The sequence below is a fragment of the Melanostigma gelatinosum genome (genome assembly GCF_949748355.1).
Source record: "Melanostigma gelatinosum genome assembly, chromosome: 7".
NCBI lineage: Eukaryota > Metazoa > Chordata > Actinopteri > Perciformes > Zoarcidae > Melanostigma > Melanostigma gelatinosum.
This window is the reverse complement of record NC_136640.1, coordinates 19,972,399-19,993,018: the sequence shown is the minus strand read 5'-3', so window position 1 is coordinate 19,993,018 and position 20,620 is coordinate 19,972,399. Positions and strand designations below refer to the sequence as shown.

The 20,620-nt window shown below is 42.1% G+C and overlaps 1 protein-coding gene across 2 annotated transcripts in view; it reads left to right on the top strand.

Annotated features, from left to right (window-relative positions):
- cntn5 (contactin 5) overlaps window positions 1-20,620 on the top strand; it is a 99,077-nt gene that overhangs the window by 17,451 nt on the left and 61,006 nt on the right. For both annotated transcript variants that reach the window (XM_079272616.1, XM_079272615.1), the window contains exon 2: window positions 17,457-17,573. In XM_079272616.1, the coding sequence (XP_079128742.1) occupies window positions 17,519-17,573 (55 nt within the window). In that variant the 5' untranslated portion in view covers window positions 17,457-17,518. The remainder of the gene's footprint in view (window positions 1-17,456; window positions 17,574-20,620) is intronic.

The following is a 20,620-nucleotide window of genomic DNA, read 5'->3' as shown; positions in this document are numbered from 1 at the left end:
CTGGGTCAGCCTGCTGCCACCGCCACCCGACCCCGGATAAGCGGAGGAAAATGGATGGATGGATGGATGGTACTTGTATGGAAATCAAACAGCTATGTTTGCCATCGATACAGTTAATCTTGCCATAATGGGCCTCATGCCGAAACCACTCGTAAGAACGGATTTGTTTTTAAGTGGTTGTATGAGTGATTTAGGAGAACTAGAGCCAAATCCACCAATGTTCTCGTATTTTAAGTTTACTCTGACGAACACCACTTCGTGCTTTAGACCGGTTGTAGGAGTCGGCTGATATTCAAGTTATTCACTGTTATATTGTATATATTTCATTAAGTTGAAGCAATTTTGAGTTTGAAAACCATCGAAATAGATTAAAATGATTTTGTTTAATCATTTATGTAATTATTTTGACCTTTTCTATTTGTTTTACTTTATCCTGTTTGACTATGCAATTCCAATTAAAGGCTAATATTTATTCACAATCATACAGTTTCACCATTCATTTGAATTGGCTTTTGATGATATTATATAACACTGCAATAATTACTTACATGTTAAAATGATTTGACCCCCTCCTGTTGAAGTCATTGATCGACTTTCTGCGGCTTTTTATATTGAACCGTTTCTTCTTAATTTCAGTGACGGTACGACTCTCAGGTGACACGGCGTTACCAGCGCTAGTTATTTGTCTTCGGGTCATTTAATTCTGCTGCTGACGCTGTTAAAAATGAAAGACATTCCTTTTATTGATCTCCAAAAGCAGGACTTTAATGTAGGACATATGGGACGTACATGCTTACAGTATACGGTCTTATTGGGCCATTAATTATGCAATTCTCTTGAACGCACGGACATTTACCACTGGCATTAATCTTTAATTAAGTGTAAAAAAAAAGGTATGAGAAAGTTAAGATATGAATATGAACGTGTTCTTGCAGCCAACTTTTACTGTCTGGTCTGTACGTCCGCTAAGCCCTCTGCAAGCTGCTGCCTTCACTATTTAGGTTTGACTAAACATGGTGTCTTAGTGACAGAAACAACACGCGGTCAGTCAATTAGACAACACATGTTTGTGTCCAACAAGCATGCACTAAGGAAGGACTTCGTCTTCAGGTGCTAACACATTTACTGACCAGTTTGTCAAATTCTAAACTCAATTTGAATTCCAAATCTCTACAATATGCAGAGCAAGCCCTGATATTCGGTGGGCATGTTGTTATAGCGCTTGCTTTTACAAAGGAAAAAGCACAGAGTTGCCCTTCCGTAACAAACATGGTGTGGGTTGGGTGCACCAGCATGACTCAGCCACAGTCGGCTCCAAAGAAACTTTTCATCCAAGGCTTATTGATCGCTTTCACAACGAGAGATAAAGCCTCGGTCCACTTACTTGCTTATTTAAGTATCACATTTCCTATCAATAGCATTATAATGTAAAAAAATATGCTGGTGGAAAAATGTGAATCGATGTTAAACTGACTGTGTTGAAACAAAGCTGTCCGAGTGTTGTATTGTAATTTGAAATGAGCTTTATACTTGTGACAGTGGCTTGGTGTGCTGTTTCTCAGTCGTATCAATTTCTCTGGACAGTTAGCGTTGCTGCTGCCAGCATCTATATTTCTACTTACTGTACATAAAAACAGAAAGGTTCACCTGCTTACCTTTGCTTATGTTTTGGGGACAACACTTGGATTCACGAGCCATGGTGAACCAGCTGGATGCATCATTTGCATGCCGCTATTCAACCTTTAAATGCTTCACGGTGATGTGCTCAACCGTCTCTCCCTCAGGTCTGTGTAATCCCCTCGGTGGCCTCTGCAGGGAATCCGACGCTAAAGTAACTTGACATCCTCGTTATTTCTAAGAAAATAGTATCGTGCATTGTTTGGGAGAGAGGGGTGAGTGGAAGAACGCTGAAAGGGTGCATCAGTATCAATAAATCACTTGGTTGTTTTTGGCCAAATGGTTTTTAGTGGTTGCAAAAGACCGGATGGAAGAGAAGGCGAGACATTCACACAGACGTTAAAAGTCTAACTCAACAGGAATCCAAAATGTGTTATAACTAACGTTATAAGCACTCATGCATATTCATACTGCTTTATAACAGTAAGCATTATTCACATTATAAAGCATTTTATTATTATTCACAAGGTCAAGTATCATAATACTTCATAATTGGTCACTCAGACATTTTCTTTTGCACGGATCATAGTATAATTCCCTGAGTTGTTATACATTATAATCATTGTTATAATGCAATATGATGTTTATAAGTTAGTCTAAGTGGTCATTGTTTGCTTTAAGTAAAGTACAAATTCATTTTTCAATGTTTTGCATGTTATTCTATCATATAGTTGATATTTTTAAATTTGCTGAAAGCAAACACCTTTCAATGACCTAAAGTCGCATTATAATGCATTATAACAGTAATTATAATATTGTACAATTGCAGGAATTATAATACATTATGATCCTTGCAAAAACCAACAACCATAAGTTTTATCAAACGTGCCTTTATAAGTCATTATATAATGCTTTATGAAGCATTATGAACATTTTTGAGTGCTTATAGCCAGACCTTTACGGTTCACTAAGCAGACTATCAGATATTATAGGTGGGTTTATACACATTAGAAAGTGTTAGTGATTTTTTTATATTTGTTTGTGACGTGGATTTGGCCGCAGAATTCCCTTCCCATAATCCCCAGCAGCTGCAGATATGATGAACACTTCTGTGGCTTCCTCCTCTCTCAGTCCAGAACAATTCCTTCCTTCCAGCAGCCTCCGTGTGCATCCCTGCATCAATTCCCGAAACAATAATGGGTTTCAACAACCTCACAAAGCATTGCATGAGGATTTAGCTTCATGGACTAGGCCTCATTTTTACTGCAGTGCCAATAATTGGTGGACTGCAAAGTAATGTCCAGAGGATTTCTCAAATTCGGAGACAATTCGATTCAGTTACTTTATAGCAGAGCAGAAGTGTCCGTACGCTCGCAGTCCGTCTTAACCTATTTTTCCGACTCATCTCGGCTTGCCCTGAATTCCTCCGCATAGCTTCACGTGCGCCGCTTCAAACAGTAGCACCTTGCTCATCGGGCTTTGAAGTGTCAGTGTCTTCTCTGAGGACACATAAGAATTTCAGGCACACTTTCTTCACGCTCACGTCTTCACTGCGACAGCCGTCACTGGCGGCACGTGTAATTTCACCGGCGTGAACAGGTTCTCGCTCCGCTCAGGTGTGCTCTATCTCGTGTTGAACACAATAATTGCCTGCGCCGCTCTTCTCTTTGGTAATTGCCTTTTGATTGAGGTCATCAGGACAATTAAAACCACTGAGGGGTGAAAAGTGGTAGCAAGAGACTTCGAAGACAGCTATGCTCGGCGGTAGAAAGGAGGAACAGAAAAACGTACAGGAAAAGATAATTGTGCGTCCGGAGACTCACTGAAGTCAGCATAGGGCACCGCACAGAACCACTGTGTCCACACCGCTTCATCTCAGTGTGTTAATCATTATCTCTCTTCAAGGATCTATTGAGGGTGTCGTCAGGGATCAAGGGAGCTTAATTCTTCGTCTGTCACGTCATCAATTCAATTAGACCTCATCTCGAGCATCGCAGTGATATTGCACTTTTTATGAAAGTGGACGAAGGGTGAGTAGGTCCCTTTTGAGAACGCGTTCAAGCGGCAACATTGGCAACATCCACTTTCCTTAAAATCTGGAAAAACACAATTGGTGGTGTCAGTTTGGGGAAATGCCTCATGGCGAAACGCAACGATTCATGATGGTGTGTCATACAAGACGGGCCATATGATCTCCCTTATTTGCAGCGGGGCCCTTTAGAGGGATCATTGTAATTTTAGTGAAACGCTGGTTCTTAGGAAGAAGACGCATCACTTTTGTCAAAATCGGGTCAGCAGTTTCTGGGACGTCGCTTGCGACGAAGGAGATACGGAGACGAACAAACCGTTCAAACAACGAACAGGAAGCCGCCTCTGAGCAGTCACACATCGCTCGCCTCAACTGCAGCAGCCGGCTGAATGTCAGGTACGAGGACAGAGTTTGAGAATATGCTCTCATATCCAGGAATTCCACCTGTTTTGTGTGACTTTTTAAACATTTTGTTTGTATCAGCAGTAGCCATTCTCTGTGAATGTGTGCCGGTGAAGCGTGGGCAGGAGTCGTCTCTCCTGTCTCCGCGTGGGAGACGGCAGCGGAGCTCTTCTAACACACACTAACTAGTCCGAGGGTGTGGGAGAACCATTTTTTCAGCGGCCGAACGTTTTTATTTGTGGTTTTCTTGTTGTGAAGACGTACGGCAGAGGCTACAAAAAACAAACACACAGCCGTATTTGTCTCTGTTTCAAGCGGCAGAAGCGACCGCCCAGTTCACACTTTCGCTCCAATTTGCGAGGTTTTGGGGGGCGATCTGACACAAACTTCTAGACGTCCTCTCCGGCTGACTGGACGATTAAGCATCAAAGAGTAGCAGTGAGCAGATACATGGATGCACCAACCCCAAGAAGCTCACTGAGGCTTTAGCACTGACGGTTATCACATGGCATATTTCCTAAAGACCAAATAATAAAGTGTTTACCCCAATTACTCATATGGATAACCATCAGTGACCTATTTGAATAGACCTCGTCCCTGGAGTTTGGATTGGCTATTGTTGTAAGGGGTTACACAGGCTGTCTTCACACTCAGTGGAGGATTGTTATGATGCCATCTCTCTTGGGAATGCTGATAGCCACCATTGTTCCTCTCATGTGATTGTATGCCTGAGACAATAACGCAGTGATCAGGAAGACGCCCGTTGCTCTCGTTAGGTCGGATGCAGAATGCCGTCACGTCGTTCTCATCAACGTCAGACTGCAGCTGACGCTGAATAAGACTCCTCAACCTCTTTTTAATTGAAGGCCCACCTCTGATTGGTAATATATAATTCTGAGGATAACCTTTCCAAATAAATGAGGGGAAAAAAACGGAGGAAGTATAAACTGGGCCATAAATAAGTGTTATGCCAATGCCACCTGTAATGAGCAAAATAAATATTCGGCTTCCCCTCACCCATCACTGGCTGCCATTATGAATCCACATTTAATGTATTCAGGGTCATATTTCTTCAAGACGCGCTTCGGAGCGCAGAGTTGTCTCCCACATCACTTCTTCGACGATGCATTTTGTGTCACTAGATCCGAGGGAACATTGTCTCTACCTCGTGATTGGCCTGGTGGTATTTAATGGAACTGGTCATTAACATCCATCTTAATGTTGTGTTTTCTGTTTATGGGATTTTTTGAGCCTATTAGAAATATAAAAAGCTTTTCCATTTTATCAAACCGTTTCAAAGCACCTTCCCGGTGCAATAGATGGCATTCTGAGGCCCATCAGCTGTGTAAACGAGTGTGGAGAAGCTGCTCTTTGATACCACCTGAAAACAATGTTGCAGAGAAATCCCACTCGAAACAGAGCTCACATTATATTCAGCAAATTCAGAACCTATATACACAGCGCCTCCCTTTGCTGCAAAGCTGAGCACCCAGACCTGGATCGTGATGTCATCAGGTGACCTTTTTGGAGCTCATCCAGCGAGACTGAATTAATAAGTGACGCTGTGGGCTCAGAGGATTTTCTCTTTTAAATATTGCATCCAAATGAGTTTCATCCCAGCGACGGGCTTTCAGCTGTGATTCAGAAGACGTCCCAGTCACATCACCATGGGTGCTGCCATGGCGTCCCGGGATTTGTGTCATTATTCACCGTCTGTGAAGCAGCTCCAGGATTTGTCTGTTGATGACGACATCACTACAGTCTGACTCTGCTTTTCAAGTACAGACTGTCGATTTGACTGTGGAGGACAATATTACCAAAAACATGTTTAAAAGATGCATGAATGTGGATAATGACGCTCAATGATCAGCAGTATTCTGTTGAAATCAATACAGATGGAGCTCATTTTAGGGCACACATGCTGTAACATCACCCACCAATGGACAATGTTGCAATAGTGTTGTTGAAGATAGAAGACATCTTTATGTATCGTTATTCTGGGAGACGGTACAGCACAGCTCTGCAAATCCCCTACATGTTGAGTTTGGTGTGCAACAAACTGGCTACCTATAGGTCAGTTTAAGTCTGTTTCATAAACGGGTGCATGTTGCATCCTCTGGGTTCCTGTTCTGGTTGTGTCTGTGTGGGATAGATGCAGATATCCACAGGCCTGTCTTTATGCATGTCAGAAGGAAGCAGCAACACCAGTGAATGTATTTGCTTCACGTTGCACTTGTTGACAACCTGATTTAATGATTTCTCCCCACTTGGAACTTATAATAAACTTTTATGCTAAACCTGAACTTTACCGCGGTGGAAAATAGATTACAAACCACTTTAAACTGTACTTTTTTTTATTTTATTTTGTCTAAAATGTTTTTAAAGCCAGTTAAACAAAAGATGTTTGGTTAAATTTTGCATTTATGGTTATTAGTCCACATGCTTCTAAGTCTTTAGGAGTGCTACTTGATTACTTCCTGAAAAGACAAAATCATATTTGTCCGACAACAAACCAACCAACGGACCTCTCTCTGGAAGAATGTTACTGTACTTCCACGTACAACTTGTACTTGTCCACTTTATTTTCCCTCTTCAATACAAACAAGCAGTTTCCGTGATTCCTTACTCACACAAAGACCTAGTGCTCAGAATAGCAACATGTAAACACGACATTAAATGGGTAATGAGTCATTCCCGTTACGCTGCTTAGTTCTCTGTACGAGGCGGATGCAGGAAATTCTCCTCCGTTTTTTGCTTCCAGAATTAAGTGCCCGCCCTATCGGCCCAGGTTTGCATTAACGCAGGACTCCCACCGGCCTTTCTGCTGCAGATGCAGTTTTGAGTGGCGTGGGTATGTTTTAAAAGCTGTGGGCGATGACACCGGGAGTGTAAAGAATAAAATAGTGACTGCAGTTGAGCTGGACATTGTTTGATATTTAATTGATAAGCTGGAATGTTGAGATGATGGAAAAAAACAAAGATCTGTGAAAGTCTTGAATATATTCAGTACAATGAGGCTACAAAATGTCAGCCTAAAATTATGCAGCAAATTAATTTCACCTCCCGCTGTTTGCCTGCAATTGTTTCTGAATGGTTTTCCAGTGATCACGTCATCCCGGGGCCAATCGACAATAAGCGGATGATTATTATAACCGGATGTTGTTGTGTTTTCCTTTATTTTCATGCAGATTACCATCTAATTGGCATTTGTGTGTTTATTACATGAATCTTAACGTAATGAGGACAGCTTCGCTTGTTACTGAATTATATCGACTGTTTTTCAAATACAGTACAGCTGTTTCAAACGTGGCTTCAACCCCAGGTGCTTTCCTCCACCTCTTCTGTCTCCATCACGTTGCCTCTGCAGAAGAAGGAAACCCGAGTCGCCCCGCTGCATCTCGTTGGCTCGTTTTTGGCAGTTGGTCATTAGCTCCGAGGAGAATACATTTCACTCTGAGAGAAAATGACTTCATCGTAACCGTCATGAATTCTGCATGTGCAGCAGCAGCAGCAGCAGCTGCTGGCCAGCCGGAACACAGAGGAGTCCTAAAAGTGAAATAACAAGGGAGTAAAGAAATAGAATTACTGTAGTTTTTAAATATTCAACATGTACCATCCGTATGAAAAGACTCAAAGTGAACACTGTGAGCTGACTACTTGATACGCAAATCATTTAAACAGCATTTTGTATCGCAATGAATTTGTTCCAAGCTTTCTGATCCATATGAGCAGTTGATCACTTGGTGAACAACGGCAAAAACACACACACACACCCACCCACAGAGGAGCTGTTCAGAAACCATACGAACGTCCACGTTGCTTTCTGATTGGCTGCTTCTCCAACACCTTTGATGGCTTCATCTATGCTGTTTGCCTCACCAACCCCCCCCCCCCCCCCCACCCAACCAGTTGAGTGACGAGTGGAGGGGGTTGATAGTGGGAACTGATACACAAAGTGGCTGAAAGCATCAAGTTGCATGCTGTAGCTTTAATTCTAGCTTTAACGCCTTGTTCATCTGATACAAATGTTGCATCTTCCCTGCTATCGCTATTTGCCGATGGGAATTCCCCGTTATCCCCTCCTGCACCTGGTCCTTCCTAGCAGACTTTGCTGTGGCTTTAACGTGACTTAGCTGAAGGCTAATCAAGTAAATATGTCCATTTAACAAAAAGGGCTTGTTTTGGTCAAAGGGAGTGCGATTGTGGTGAGAGTAATCCCCGCATTATCATGTTTTAACTTCATCCCCGTGCACTCGGATTAAAAGCTCTCGTGTGTGTAACGAGAATCATTCTAAAGAGCTTAGCGGCTTGTATAGGCTGAAATACACAAAAAAACAAATCTCCAAATCGTGTTTTTCTAACTACACATTCCAAAATGTTCATTTTGTTATCATGCTTTTCCCCCCTGAGAATGACTGCACTAGGTAGAGCCTGTAGAACAGATTGAACTGTGCAGCTCCACTTGACCGGGTACTTATTTGGACGTATAATTTCACTGAAAAGATTTAGCTTGTTAGTTAATGTGTATTGTTCAAACTCGTTCCAAGGCTTTCACATTAACAGGAAATGGACTTTGTAGTCGTTCAACCACTCAAAGCACTTTACACTACTTTCCAAAATTCACCCATTCACACACTGATAGCAGAGGCTGCTTCACCGGGTGCTGAACTAAATGCTCATTTACACACACAATCACACAGTATATGGGAGGGACTCAAACCGCCGACCTTCTGATTAGTGGATGACCCGCTCTGCTTTTCTGAGACACAGCCACCTCCACTCAGTGACACAAAGATCCTAATATTCATGAATAACTTCGAATTACACAGAAACTAAATATTTACAAATTGTAATTGTGACCATTTTGAAATGTTTTTATTTATATGTTCACATCACATCAAGCTTCTTGTCAGGAAGCAGTTGATACCTAAGACTGCCATAACCCCGTGTGCTTTATCCTAAAATGTTTTTGTCCACACCAGAGGAATGGAGGAAGACAGAGTTACACAGATCCCCTCTGGTCTGTAGTTGGCACCTTCTTCTCCAGCTCTAGTGTGTACATGATGACAGGTTCAATTGCCTTCACGTCTGATGGAAGTCTGTGAGGAAGGGGCGAGCGAGACCCTATATCGTCCAGGACAAAGTGTCCCTGTAAAAGGAAGCTTTTGAAGTCAAGGCGGCTCTTTAAATGCTGCCACAGCGGCATGCGGTGCTTCTGTGTCTGGTTTGTTCCACTTCTGTGTCCACCGAGAACATATATGTATCATATTCTACAGTATTATAGAATGTATCACCCACACAATTTAAATGATGTGCTGCATCATAATGTATTGGATCTAGGCCGAAAGCAAGTCTGCCATTCATATTAGTGGAGCACCCGTGTCTTCAAGTGTTCATGTGACAATATCCACAACTATACGAGCAGAGATAAGCACCACGGAGAGCAGTGAAGTGCCATTCTTTCACTGGCTCATGCACATCTTTTTTAGGATGATTGTATTCAAATGGATACTGAGGAGAAAGCAGATGTTTGCCTCTGCTACCGCTATTGGTTCCATTACAGACGCTACTGCTACGATATTACTATCATTACCACAACTGTAATCACTAGTACCTCGAGCACTTATTACTGTCATCGTAGAGCAGGGCACGCGGTGGGTGTCAGCGCTAGCATTTTAGTAACCGAAAGAAGGCTCATAAGTTACCCCTTGTGTTATTTTATTTGCAGATATATGTATTTCATATAAATACACACAGTCCATTTACATTAAGTACAAAAACATTCATAAGATTACCTAAAAATCAAGAATACAAAAAAAGAATTTAAGGAAAAAAAGCTAATTTTACAAATGGGAAAGAGAATTTCCTTCAACTTGAATCTGTAGTTTAACACAGTGTGTGTGTGTTTTTGTGTCAGTGACAAGTGCTGAACTCGACTACGACGGCACTGATTATATTTTCGGTGTCGTCCTTCGATATACTTCCCTTCCTTAATGTAGACGCATGCTAATTGGAAGCGGTGACAAGGTGAGCCGAGAGGGCGTGAAGACGATAATTACAATCAGGCTATATGTGTATATGTGAGTGTGATAAGTGTCATCAGGGTCTACGTTTGCCTTCATGACTCAACCTTTGCTGCTCTAACACCTTTGGTGAAAAAAAAAAGGTTAGATCCATGAAATATTTTAACTTAACCATGAACAGAGAAACAGGCTAGTTGCTGAATAATCCATAACACGTTATTGTTGATTATGTAACAGAGATTCTGATCTTCTAAGAGTCTAAATCGATTCACAACTTCCAAAAATCATTGTTTTTCCAAAACAAAAATCACATTTATGACTTGTATTACAAAGGCAGCTAGCCTACCCATTTCAGTTAATAACTGGCAGCATTTACATCGTTTTGGTGGAACTTGATCTCACTGAGAATTGAGAAATACTACAAAACATTTTGTTTACACGTGTTTATTTGTGCAAGTTTAGCATGAATAAATAAATAGTAGGGGTGTAACGATGCGCGTATTCGTATTGAACCGTTCGGTACGAGGCTCACGGTTCGGTACGCATGACGAACCGAATACATTTGAAAAAAAAAACTTTTTTTTTTTAAAAACCTTTATTTAACCAGGTAGTCCCATTGAGATTAAAAATCTCTTTTGCAAGATGTAAGTAACAATACAAGATGTAAGTAACAATACTACATAACATTAAGGAGCAGTTTTAGTTTTTTATGCTTCTGTGTTGCTAAGAAGACACCCCAGAAGATGGGTCACTCAGGTATAGTTCCATCATTGTTCAAAGTCAAAGAATACCTTTATGATGTTAGTTGTAATGAATAAATATATTTTAAAATCAAGTACATTTCTCTGGCATTTATAGTTTTCTACTGTACCGAAACGTACCGAACCGTGGCTCCACTGTATCGTACCGAACCGTGAATTTTGTGAACCGTTACACCCCTAATGGATAGCTTTGGCCTTCGTGTGTTTACGTTATTGCAATCAGTAGATAGAACCTCTTAAATATCAAAGCTCCATAATCTTAAACATATGTTACTCTGCCCTAATACCATCATTTGCCACACTGCTTCAATTTCCGCTTTGAATCGAAAATCGTTTTTTGAATCAGTTCGTGACCCCAAGAATGGAAAATGGAATGGTGAGATACTGCAAGATTCACACCTCAACAGGTTGGTGAATTTCCCCAGTACTACACAAAGTATTAGTGCTGGCAAACACGGTACATATACTAGCACAGTACTCGTAAAAAATACAAATTGAAGGCACACACTGCAGTTCATTCACACACTTGCTGTCTCGTATTGATAACAACGCAGCTGCTGTGATGACCAGGCGATATGTGTGACTTGGTTTGTCCGACCCTCAGCCAGGTGAAAAACAATGTCTGCGTGGGAACACCGGCATGACACTAAGTAGAAGCATCGCGTTCAGAGCCCTCGGTGCACCTCGTTGCACCCTGCGCTCTACCCCCATTAATAACCATCTGTCTGGGCGGTGATCGCCCGGACTGAAGCGTGGCAGAATCCAGCTCCTCCAGCCCGCTAATGGGCACGACACACACCTGGAAGAGTTCCAGGATACTGTGGAGTGTGCTCTGTTTTTGAAGAGTACTCCACGAAAGAGCAAATCGGAGGAGATTCCGCTTCCAGGGAAACATAAGTAATCGTTCCTCTGATATATACGACTCCTCTCCTGGACCGGTTTCAGTAGATTAGGTCTGCGTAACAGCTGGTATGCATTCACAAGAAGAGTGGCCACTTTATTTTAAAGGATATTCAAATTAAAACAATATTGTCTGTATAGCTCGTGGACTGTCCACTTTTCAATGCCATTGTGCTCTAAGCCTCTATGCTTTGCGTGGGTTTTTGTCTCGTCTTGTGAATCGAAAAGGACTCTACCACCCCCCCCCCCCCTCGTATAAAGTATATGGTTGACTGGAAAGTGAAAGCTGAGACCACAAAGGACATGTCTGGCAGAGTCCTGTGAGATGCCGAGCATTCAAGGAGAGTGAACTGTAAGTTGTCTGAGTGCAGACCAACTTTATATTTGATACACACAGGAGACCCTTGCTCTGATAAATACTTCTCATCTCAAAACCTCACTTACTGTCACAGCCACTAAAGTGGTAGCCTAGTATTTTCAGGATAATGCATATCATTTTATCTACATTTACTGTAATCACGGCGTGCACTTTGCAGCTGTTTTGTATCTCTGCCGTTGCATTTTCAACACTGATATTACAACGACGGGTAAATGTTGATAGCAATGTGAAATCTGAATTCTCCGTCTTCCTCATCCGTAAATAGATTATCCTCGTGCACCTGGCTTGTGTGCAAGCCATGAAACATTTCAGCTCAAACTACCCATTGTGCTGTCGGACTGTCGGCCGAGCAGTGCAGCTCTTCAAGTTGTTAATCAGCTGTGCACGGCAGACATGCTTGATGCTGGGGGACGCTGTTAGATAAGGTTGTGTTTGGCACTTTACAACAAACACCACTCCTCCCAAATTGAAGAAGATTGCCTCTAAGCCAGGGGTCTCAAACTCATCTTCACTCCGGGCCACATCAGCATCACGGTCGGCCTCAAAGGGCCGGTTGTAAATGTAACTACTCCTAACATATTGGTAAATAACTGTCTCTGCATTTGATTATTGTTTATTCAAGTGTAAAAATATTGTACATGCAGTTATATAAATGTAAAAATTTATTTAAGCACATTTCTGTTACAACTTAAATCCTTTTAATTTAGGGTTCAGAAACCCACATTACTCTATCAAAGATCAAACTGTTAAAGAAAATATCAAAGACAAATATCAAACACAAGTTATTACAATAACTTTGTTCAAAGCTTAAAATCCTTTTAAGGGTGCGTTTGCACAATCCGACATGAAGTATTTCATGTGTTTTTAAAGCCATGTTTGAAGTAGTCTTCAATGTACTCACAATACATTTCCATTTCAAATGTACAGTAACCAGCTAAAGAGCTGCTTCTGTGTTTAAGTATCTCATCATGTCTTTCTATCATAGTTTTGACTTTCTATCTCGGAATTATGACTTTCTATCATAGTTATGACTTTATATCTCATAACTTCGACTTTCTATCTCATAATTTCGACTATGGGGATATTTTTATTATCAATTCTAAGTTAAAAATTCTAAGTTTTTTTTTTTTTTGTGCTGGCGGATTCGCGGGCCACATAAAATGACGTGGCGGGCCGAATTCGGCCCGCGGGCCGGGAGTTTGAGACCCCTGCTCTAAACTGTACAAATGTCCACTACACATGAAGAGCTGTTACATTTCTGAGAATTCCATTTTTAAACTTTAAAAATATCTTCTACTTCTAAACACAATTGGCAATGACCAGACAAGCCGGTGAGGGATCATGTCCTGGTTGCAGCAGTAGATAATTAGCTATTTCAAACCGAAAGGAAAGGGTAAAAATGAAACTAGCCATGTCATCCATGTGTGTATTGTGTAGATCTGAAGATGCATTGTTACTCTTACAGAAGTACAGTAATTGTTCAGGCTGAAGTGAATTACTTGAGAATGATTTTCTGTGTCACATTTACCAGCAGCAACATTAGTCTATCACTAATTATAATGCAAAATATAATAGTATGATGCAGTAAAACTCAAAACAAGTCATCTCAAAATGCCCCCAAAAGACTTCTTTGCATTTTTAAACTCACTATAATGTTCCAAAACTGCTCCTGCCACACAATCCATTTTGTCATGTCAGCATTTCCAACATGGCTGTTTTTTCCCACACTGGTCATAAATAGTCCACGCTTCGCTCTGACATTGACATGTCTTCATGTCCTCTCATGGAGCAACATCAAAAAACTAGCAGACAAACAACAAAGAAACAAAAACTCTGCCCTGAATAAGTTAACTTCATCAATAACTCGCGTTCGCTGTGTTCGCAGACAGGCGGGAGGTTTTCTCTCCTTTTTCTGAGCTCATAATGGTCGTATGGTGATGTTACAACAACTTGTTCCACATTATGAGTAAAAGAAAGGCAAAACAGTTTAACACACAAAGTACCCGCAGTTACAGTAAACATATTATAATTGCATGAAATAAACTACTTGGCAATCATACAGAACCAACCAAACCAAGCAAGACAAACGTGCCAACTTGCAGTTTTGATGACAATCCTCCTAACGGGAACATGTTCTTGGACTTTGTGTTCTCTTGTGTTCCTTCAACAAACACACACTGCAGGCCAGAGGTGAGTTTTCTGTGGGAAGTAGATGTGCTTCTGCCTCCCGGTTCCCACAAGGCCTGATGTGGAGGCTGCTCGGTCCAACACGTACCCAGGGGTTTGTCTGCCAACACGCTGACCTACGCAGCCAGGAAGTAAAGTGCTGCGAGACAGGGGCAGGGGAGGCCTCCATTCCCGAGGTGACCTGTGTGCTTTCAGTGTATCCAATAGGCCTCCGCTCATGTTCCGTCACTCGGCCAGCTCTTATTTTTATAAGTGTGCGGAGTGGAGGGCGACAGTGAGGTGAAAAACCGCGTGAGAACCTGTTGACAAAAAGAAGAGCAGCCTGGGCAGACAGCTGTCTAGACAGCCAATCTTCAGCTATTTAGTTCTTTGCATCGGTGAGCAAAGAGAGTTCACATTGAGAAGTTTGTTCAATTTTCTCCAGCTGCAGAGAAAAGGCTTAAACATAGCAGATTGAGAAACCTGAGAAAAGACAGCAAAAACATTGCATACTGCAACGACGGAAATGGATAATTGTGTTTGCTGATCTCTCTTTGTTTCTTTTCCTTTTTCTGAACAACCGCCTAATTGCTAAGTCGCGAATTGTTTAAGCCAATAGCTCTACGGCTGGTGCATTGTGGGAGAAGAGGGAGCAATCGAGGTGAGGCCGAGACAAAAGGAGGCATGAATGATGAATGTGAGACGAGTCCTGCTGGATCTGGACTGGACATGCTTCCCTCAACCAACAGAGCTGCCTGTGCCACCGTATTAATGATCTACATGACAGACGAGCTAAATGAAGACGAGAGAGACCGTTAGTGAGACAAGAGGGGAGGAGAGAGAGGGAGCATACATTTAAACATGTTGACAAAGAGGCTGATAAAGTACTGCTCTTTGCGTGGCGATGAATGGCGCTGGAGGAGAATAACAAGCTCAGCAGATCTTGCTCTTTTTTTATACAGATCAGCAATGTTTCCCATTAGCATTCTTTGTAGATAGGATGGCATCCGTACATCCAGATGCAGTGTTTCACACTCAATGTTCACCTGAATGCCAGTGTTTGTTATCACGGTCAGGTTTTGATGCTGAGCTGTTGAAGATAATAGCAGGAGAATATCATGGAAGCCTCAATGTTAGGACTGGGTTGCGTTTTGCTTGGAATGGATGGCTCAAGACGATCTGACTGAAGGCAGTGAATGTGATTATTCTACACGGACTAGAGCTGATCTGTACAGAGAGGGGCGAAGGTAAACTATGATGGTATCATGATGTGTTCAAATGGATACCTTTGTACAGCTGTTTGAATGAGATGTTTTCACAGCTCTAAGCAGCTTATAATACACTTTTATTCAGAAAAACTGTCTGTATTGACCGAAGTGGCTCGTTGACGATCGGCAATCTTTATCGGCAGGGGAAAACATCTGACCAGCTCATCTCTAAAAGTTATACTTGCTCCCTGATTTTTCCCCTGATCCATCCGGGACTTTTGTGATCCGTTGCACCCCCTGGCACCTGGTAGGGGTCCGTTGATGAAAGACTACATCCTTGCAGCTGCACGAGCAACTCCCGTTGTCAGGGTGTGTGCGCGGAGGGGCGTGTCTGATAGTGATGTATGAACGTCGTGTCCCACCTGTGTTCTAACTCAGTGCAATGTTTATTTGAATGCAAGTAATCATGTTTTAAATTGCACGGCAGCAGGATTCTTGCAACATCACGACGCCGCGTGCAACAATGTCGAGCCAAACAGGTCAAACGAACCTCAAACTTTTAAAAAAGAAAAGTGATTTGAAGACAGTGTGTACGGTGTGAGTGTAAGAATGTGCTCAGAAGTGTCCTGATACAGAAAATCACAAAGTCAAGGCCATCCCCCTACGCAGAGCCTCCATCTCGTCCATTATTCCTGGGACACCTTGCTGTGCTGAAATGTTCATGTAGACGACTGCATTCATTTTGGGAATAATAGTGGTATACTAGAAAGGTACATGGAGTGTTTGTTCAGAGTCCTTTATGCAGCAGCTACACATTCCTCACACTCCAAGCCAAAGGGCTGTGTTCCTATTCGCACTGTGTTTGGAGCATACAGAGGCCAGTTTGATACTCTGAACATGTGTGTGTGTGTGTGTCAGCAACCTATTAAATAACTTCAAAGATCAATCATCCTTTTACTTTGTAAAGTAAGCTTTAAAGGTTGCGATTTGGGACACGCGATCATGCCGCGTCGCATCGCCCCAGTCAAATCTGTACGCCTTGAAAATCAGATCCTGCTCTTATTGGGATCCGATCAGCCAGACCACTTGCCGAGGTGGCCTGGCACGCAATGAATTCGGATCTCAGTGTGGACAGCATGTGGGGACAATCCAGACAATCTATCAAACGCAGGTCTCCATCTTCCTCCCATCTGGCCGGAGTTCCTCTCCTGATGCACAGCTGAGACCTGCTGTCTGAGTCCTGTTCATTTACTGCTGATTAACAACCGACATTTTCCTGATCTTGCTGCTCCAAAATAAAAGCTTTTAAATAACAAAATGAAGGTGGACTTTTATTATGAAGAATGTATAAATCACAGAATCAGCAGAGTTTTGTTCGTGGTAATCCTTCAATACATCAAGTCTACTAATAGTACAGGGAAGAAGAGTAAGCAGCAAAAATAATGTGGGACTTTTATTGTGAAAAACTTCAGAGGCAAAGAAATGTGTGGATCCGTCCTTTTTCCTTCGACTACGAAATATGTCGTGGTCGCATTGAAGTGTAAAGTTTGGACACAAATACGCTTACATTGGAATCTAGGATATGATAAAATTAGCAATCGTCCTTTTCAGAGCCCAGTCAGTGCTGTGGGATTCACGATTCCATGAAATAGATTTGGGGAATCTATAAAGAGCCGGGACTGCAGGGGATTAGAGAGCGTTTGGCTCATCATGCTTTTGTTCCACATACGATTTGTTCGATAAATAACAAGAAATACTCTGTTGACTTCACAAGCTTCTCTTCCTCATCACAAACCTATTGTATTCTTTTACATGACATAGTGTGGTGGAGCTATAATTTGTACGATTCATATGAAAGATGTCACTTAGTGATTTGGAGGTTTACAGTGTGGATCCGGATGTATGCGATAACCAGAAGTGTGTGTGTGTGTGTGTGCTCCGACCAACTCTCTCCTGTCTCTCTGTTTGCAGGCAGCTTTAATGAAGACGCAGACCTGCTAACACTCTTGCAGAAGGGACCCTCTCCAACAAGTATGGGGTCACCATGGAAACCCTTTCTCCTCCTGTCTGTCATCAGTGGCCTTTCAGGTAAGAAATTCAACAGGCAGTGTTGAGAGATGAGAGCACGGGAACGGTCGCACGGAATCGTCTTCCTAAGCGCTGATATTAGGAGAGATTGTACGGCACACACTGAAATCTACTGGCCATGACACGGCCATTGTAGATGTGACACAGCTGGGAGAGCATCATTCATGGACGTGAGAGCTGTAAACAACAGGTGCTCTCAGAAAAAAAAAAGCGCCACCCAACGGCTAGGTCGCATTAATACCGAAAACATTTATTCGACAAATACCAATTAATATACTTTCCCTTTTCAGTAGGAATCCAAACCTCTGAGTTGTAGTTTTCTTGTCTTTACTGTAGCAGTAAATGCACACATTTTTAGTTCCAGATCAAGTGCCCCCATTGGTCGATCTAGAGCAGGGGTGCCCACACTTTTTAGGCTTGCGAGCTTCTTTTAAAATGTCCAAGTCAAAATGATCTACCTACATTATAAATGCTGAATATCTATTTATATATATATATATATATACTGAGTATACTTTATATTTACAATATATGTTGGCGTACCTTGCATAGCTGCATGAACCCTTATGGTTCATGCAATTCTGTACATTTTTGGTCATTACTTTACTGTGATGACTTGCACTGAAAGGGATTGGCCAGAGTTGCATAATCCGAACAGTAGCTGCTGGTAGCCGCCTCAAGCAGACTTCAAATGATCATCAGTCATGGTGGAACGGTGTTTGGACTTAATGTTCTTCATGTGGGAAAAGGCTGACTCACATAAATGAGTAGAGCCGAATAATGCAGTCAAGAATGTATCACATTTCCTCATGTTTGGGTAATTTTCCTCTGTGAGAAAACTGTCCATGAGCCCTGGACTTCAGCTGAATGTCAGCTTGCAGTGTCAACATCTCATCCTCCACTCCAGACGAGTTCAGGTGAAACAGCGTTGCAATTTTTGATGCGAGTGAATCAACCTCAATATCTTCCTGAAATGTGCAGCACATAAGTGTAGCAACTGGCTCGAGTAAAGCAAAGTCTGGAAAGCGTTTGTCAAACTCTGACAGACACTTGTCAATCTGCTCTGTGTAGCGCACGCTGTCAAGTTACGCACACGCCTTCTGTTGCGTCTCCAGTTCTGACGCGAGGTTTTGGAAGTTTCCCAAATCATAGCGCTACAGCTTTAGCTTCTTTAGTAGAAAGAAATTGGAAGGCTAACTAATTAGCTCGCCGGAGTTTTGCAGTAGCTCGCGCGGTTGACCGCGCATACGTGGTGACCCGTGTGTTAGAAAATCAAGTGGCAAATGCCATGCGGACATCTAATTGTTTTTGAATGGCATGCGATCTACCCGCACTACCTCGACCGGTCGATCGTGATCGGCGTATTGGGCACCCCTGATCTAGAGCATGCGTTTGGCGGTCTAATGGATGCTGCACTTTCTAATGGTTCTTTCAACCCACATGAGGACGGGTCGCGCACTCGGTGGCTCTCCGAGCTCCGTCTGTGGGAGTCAAACACACAGCGCTGACCTCTATCATCTGCTCGTTAAGCCACACTATTAAATGGAAGCTATTGTTTCTTAACGTTTGAGCCCTGTCTCTGGGGACTGTTTGATTCTGAATAAATTGTGGACGTTTCTAGAAGGGAAAGACTGGATTGGACTGTCATAATGAGCACTATACATACAAGTGGGTTAACAAGGTCCTACATGCATATAGCTAACGTGGAAAGGTGGTATTTTAAGTGCCACAGGTTGATGGCCTTTCTGTGTTGTGTTGTCATGGCAAGCATCTTCTTGGCTCCACAAGTCTTTTGTAGGGCAACACCAGTATGAATTGGAATTAGGGTTATTAATTGTAACCCTAGTTCTCTGGAATCTCTAAAATTGTCACACTTCTGCTGGCCTCGGGTTAAGATCACAATTGGTTTTAAAATTACTATTTCTGTTGGCCATATTGTGCATAGAGCAATGATTAATTTACATCCAAGTCTTCTGATCTTCATTGGAAGTTTATAACGTAATAATTATTTTCTCAAGAACTGTTTTGATACAAACATGTTCTACCTTTGATTGGTGTTTGATCCTTTTGATTTATGGTGTTTTACATCCAAGACAGTGCTAAAGGCCGAACCGAATGCTTCGAAACTGAAACTCAGTATTCGACAGTAAAGGCTATGCAATACCCCAGAAATCCAAAACAGCCCATGAAATAAGGAACATGAATCTCACATTATTAATCATGCATCAACATGACTTATAATGAATTATTGTCAGAAGGATAACACGGCTGTGTGTCGGGTCTATGACTTTAAGTGTTACAGGCTACGGTCTATTTGTTCATTTGATCGTTTGAGCAAATTCGGTTTTTTTAATCGCTGTAATTTATTTGATGTGATTATTGAACATTTTGTGGCCGTTGTTTGTTTTGATAAAAAGGAACTTTATTGAAATTGAATGTTGGTCCTCATCTCACATTAGATAATAATAGCAAAGTAAAGTACAACATAGGAGCAAGTATCAGCCTCTCTGACTGAGATCTGTTCCTCTGACTGACTGACTGACTGACTGAGTGGAGGGTGAGAGGTGACCGAAGCTTAGAGGAGGCTCTTTTCTGTAACATTTGGTGGCCAAGCGCCCGTGGAGGCTTGGAACGTCGTTGAGTACCCCCCACTCCGGCAGGCTGTTTTTACATACTCTGTGCCTCATTTGTTGTGCAGTGTTGCAGCTTGCACCAGTGGGTCATAGTTATTGAGTATGTGCTTGCGTAGACAGGGTAACAATGCACCGTACATCAAGCAACAATGCAGTGAAAGCAACAGCAAAGCAGTTCTAGGATGACACATCTTTGTTCCCTGATTAGGAGCAGTGTAAAGCTTCTACAGCCCAATTCAACACTATAGAACGACGCATATTGTTCTGTTTATAGCCTATATTCTTTTCTAAATGTACGCTAATTGGAAGACGGGGCTGTGGTTTCATTTGCATAAGCACTTGGAATGTGTTTGTAGTCTAATGATAATCATTTTAAACCCTTGTCTTTAAAGTGTAAGTCTTGACTCCCCGTAT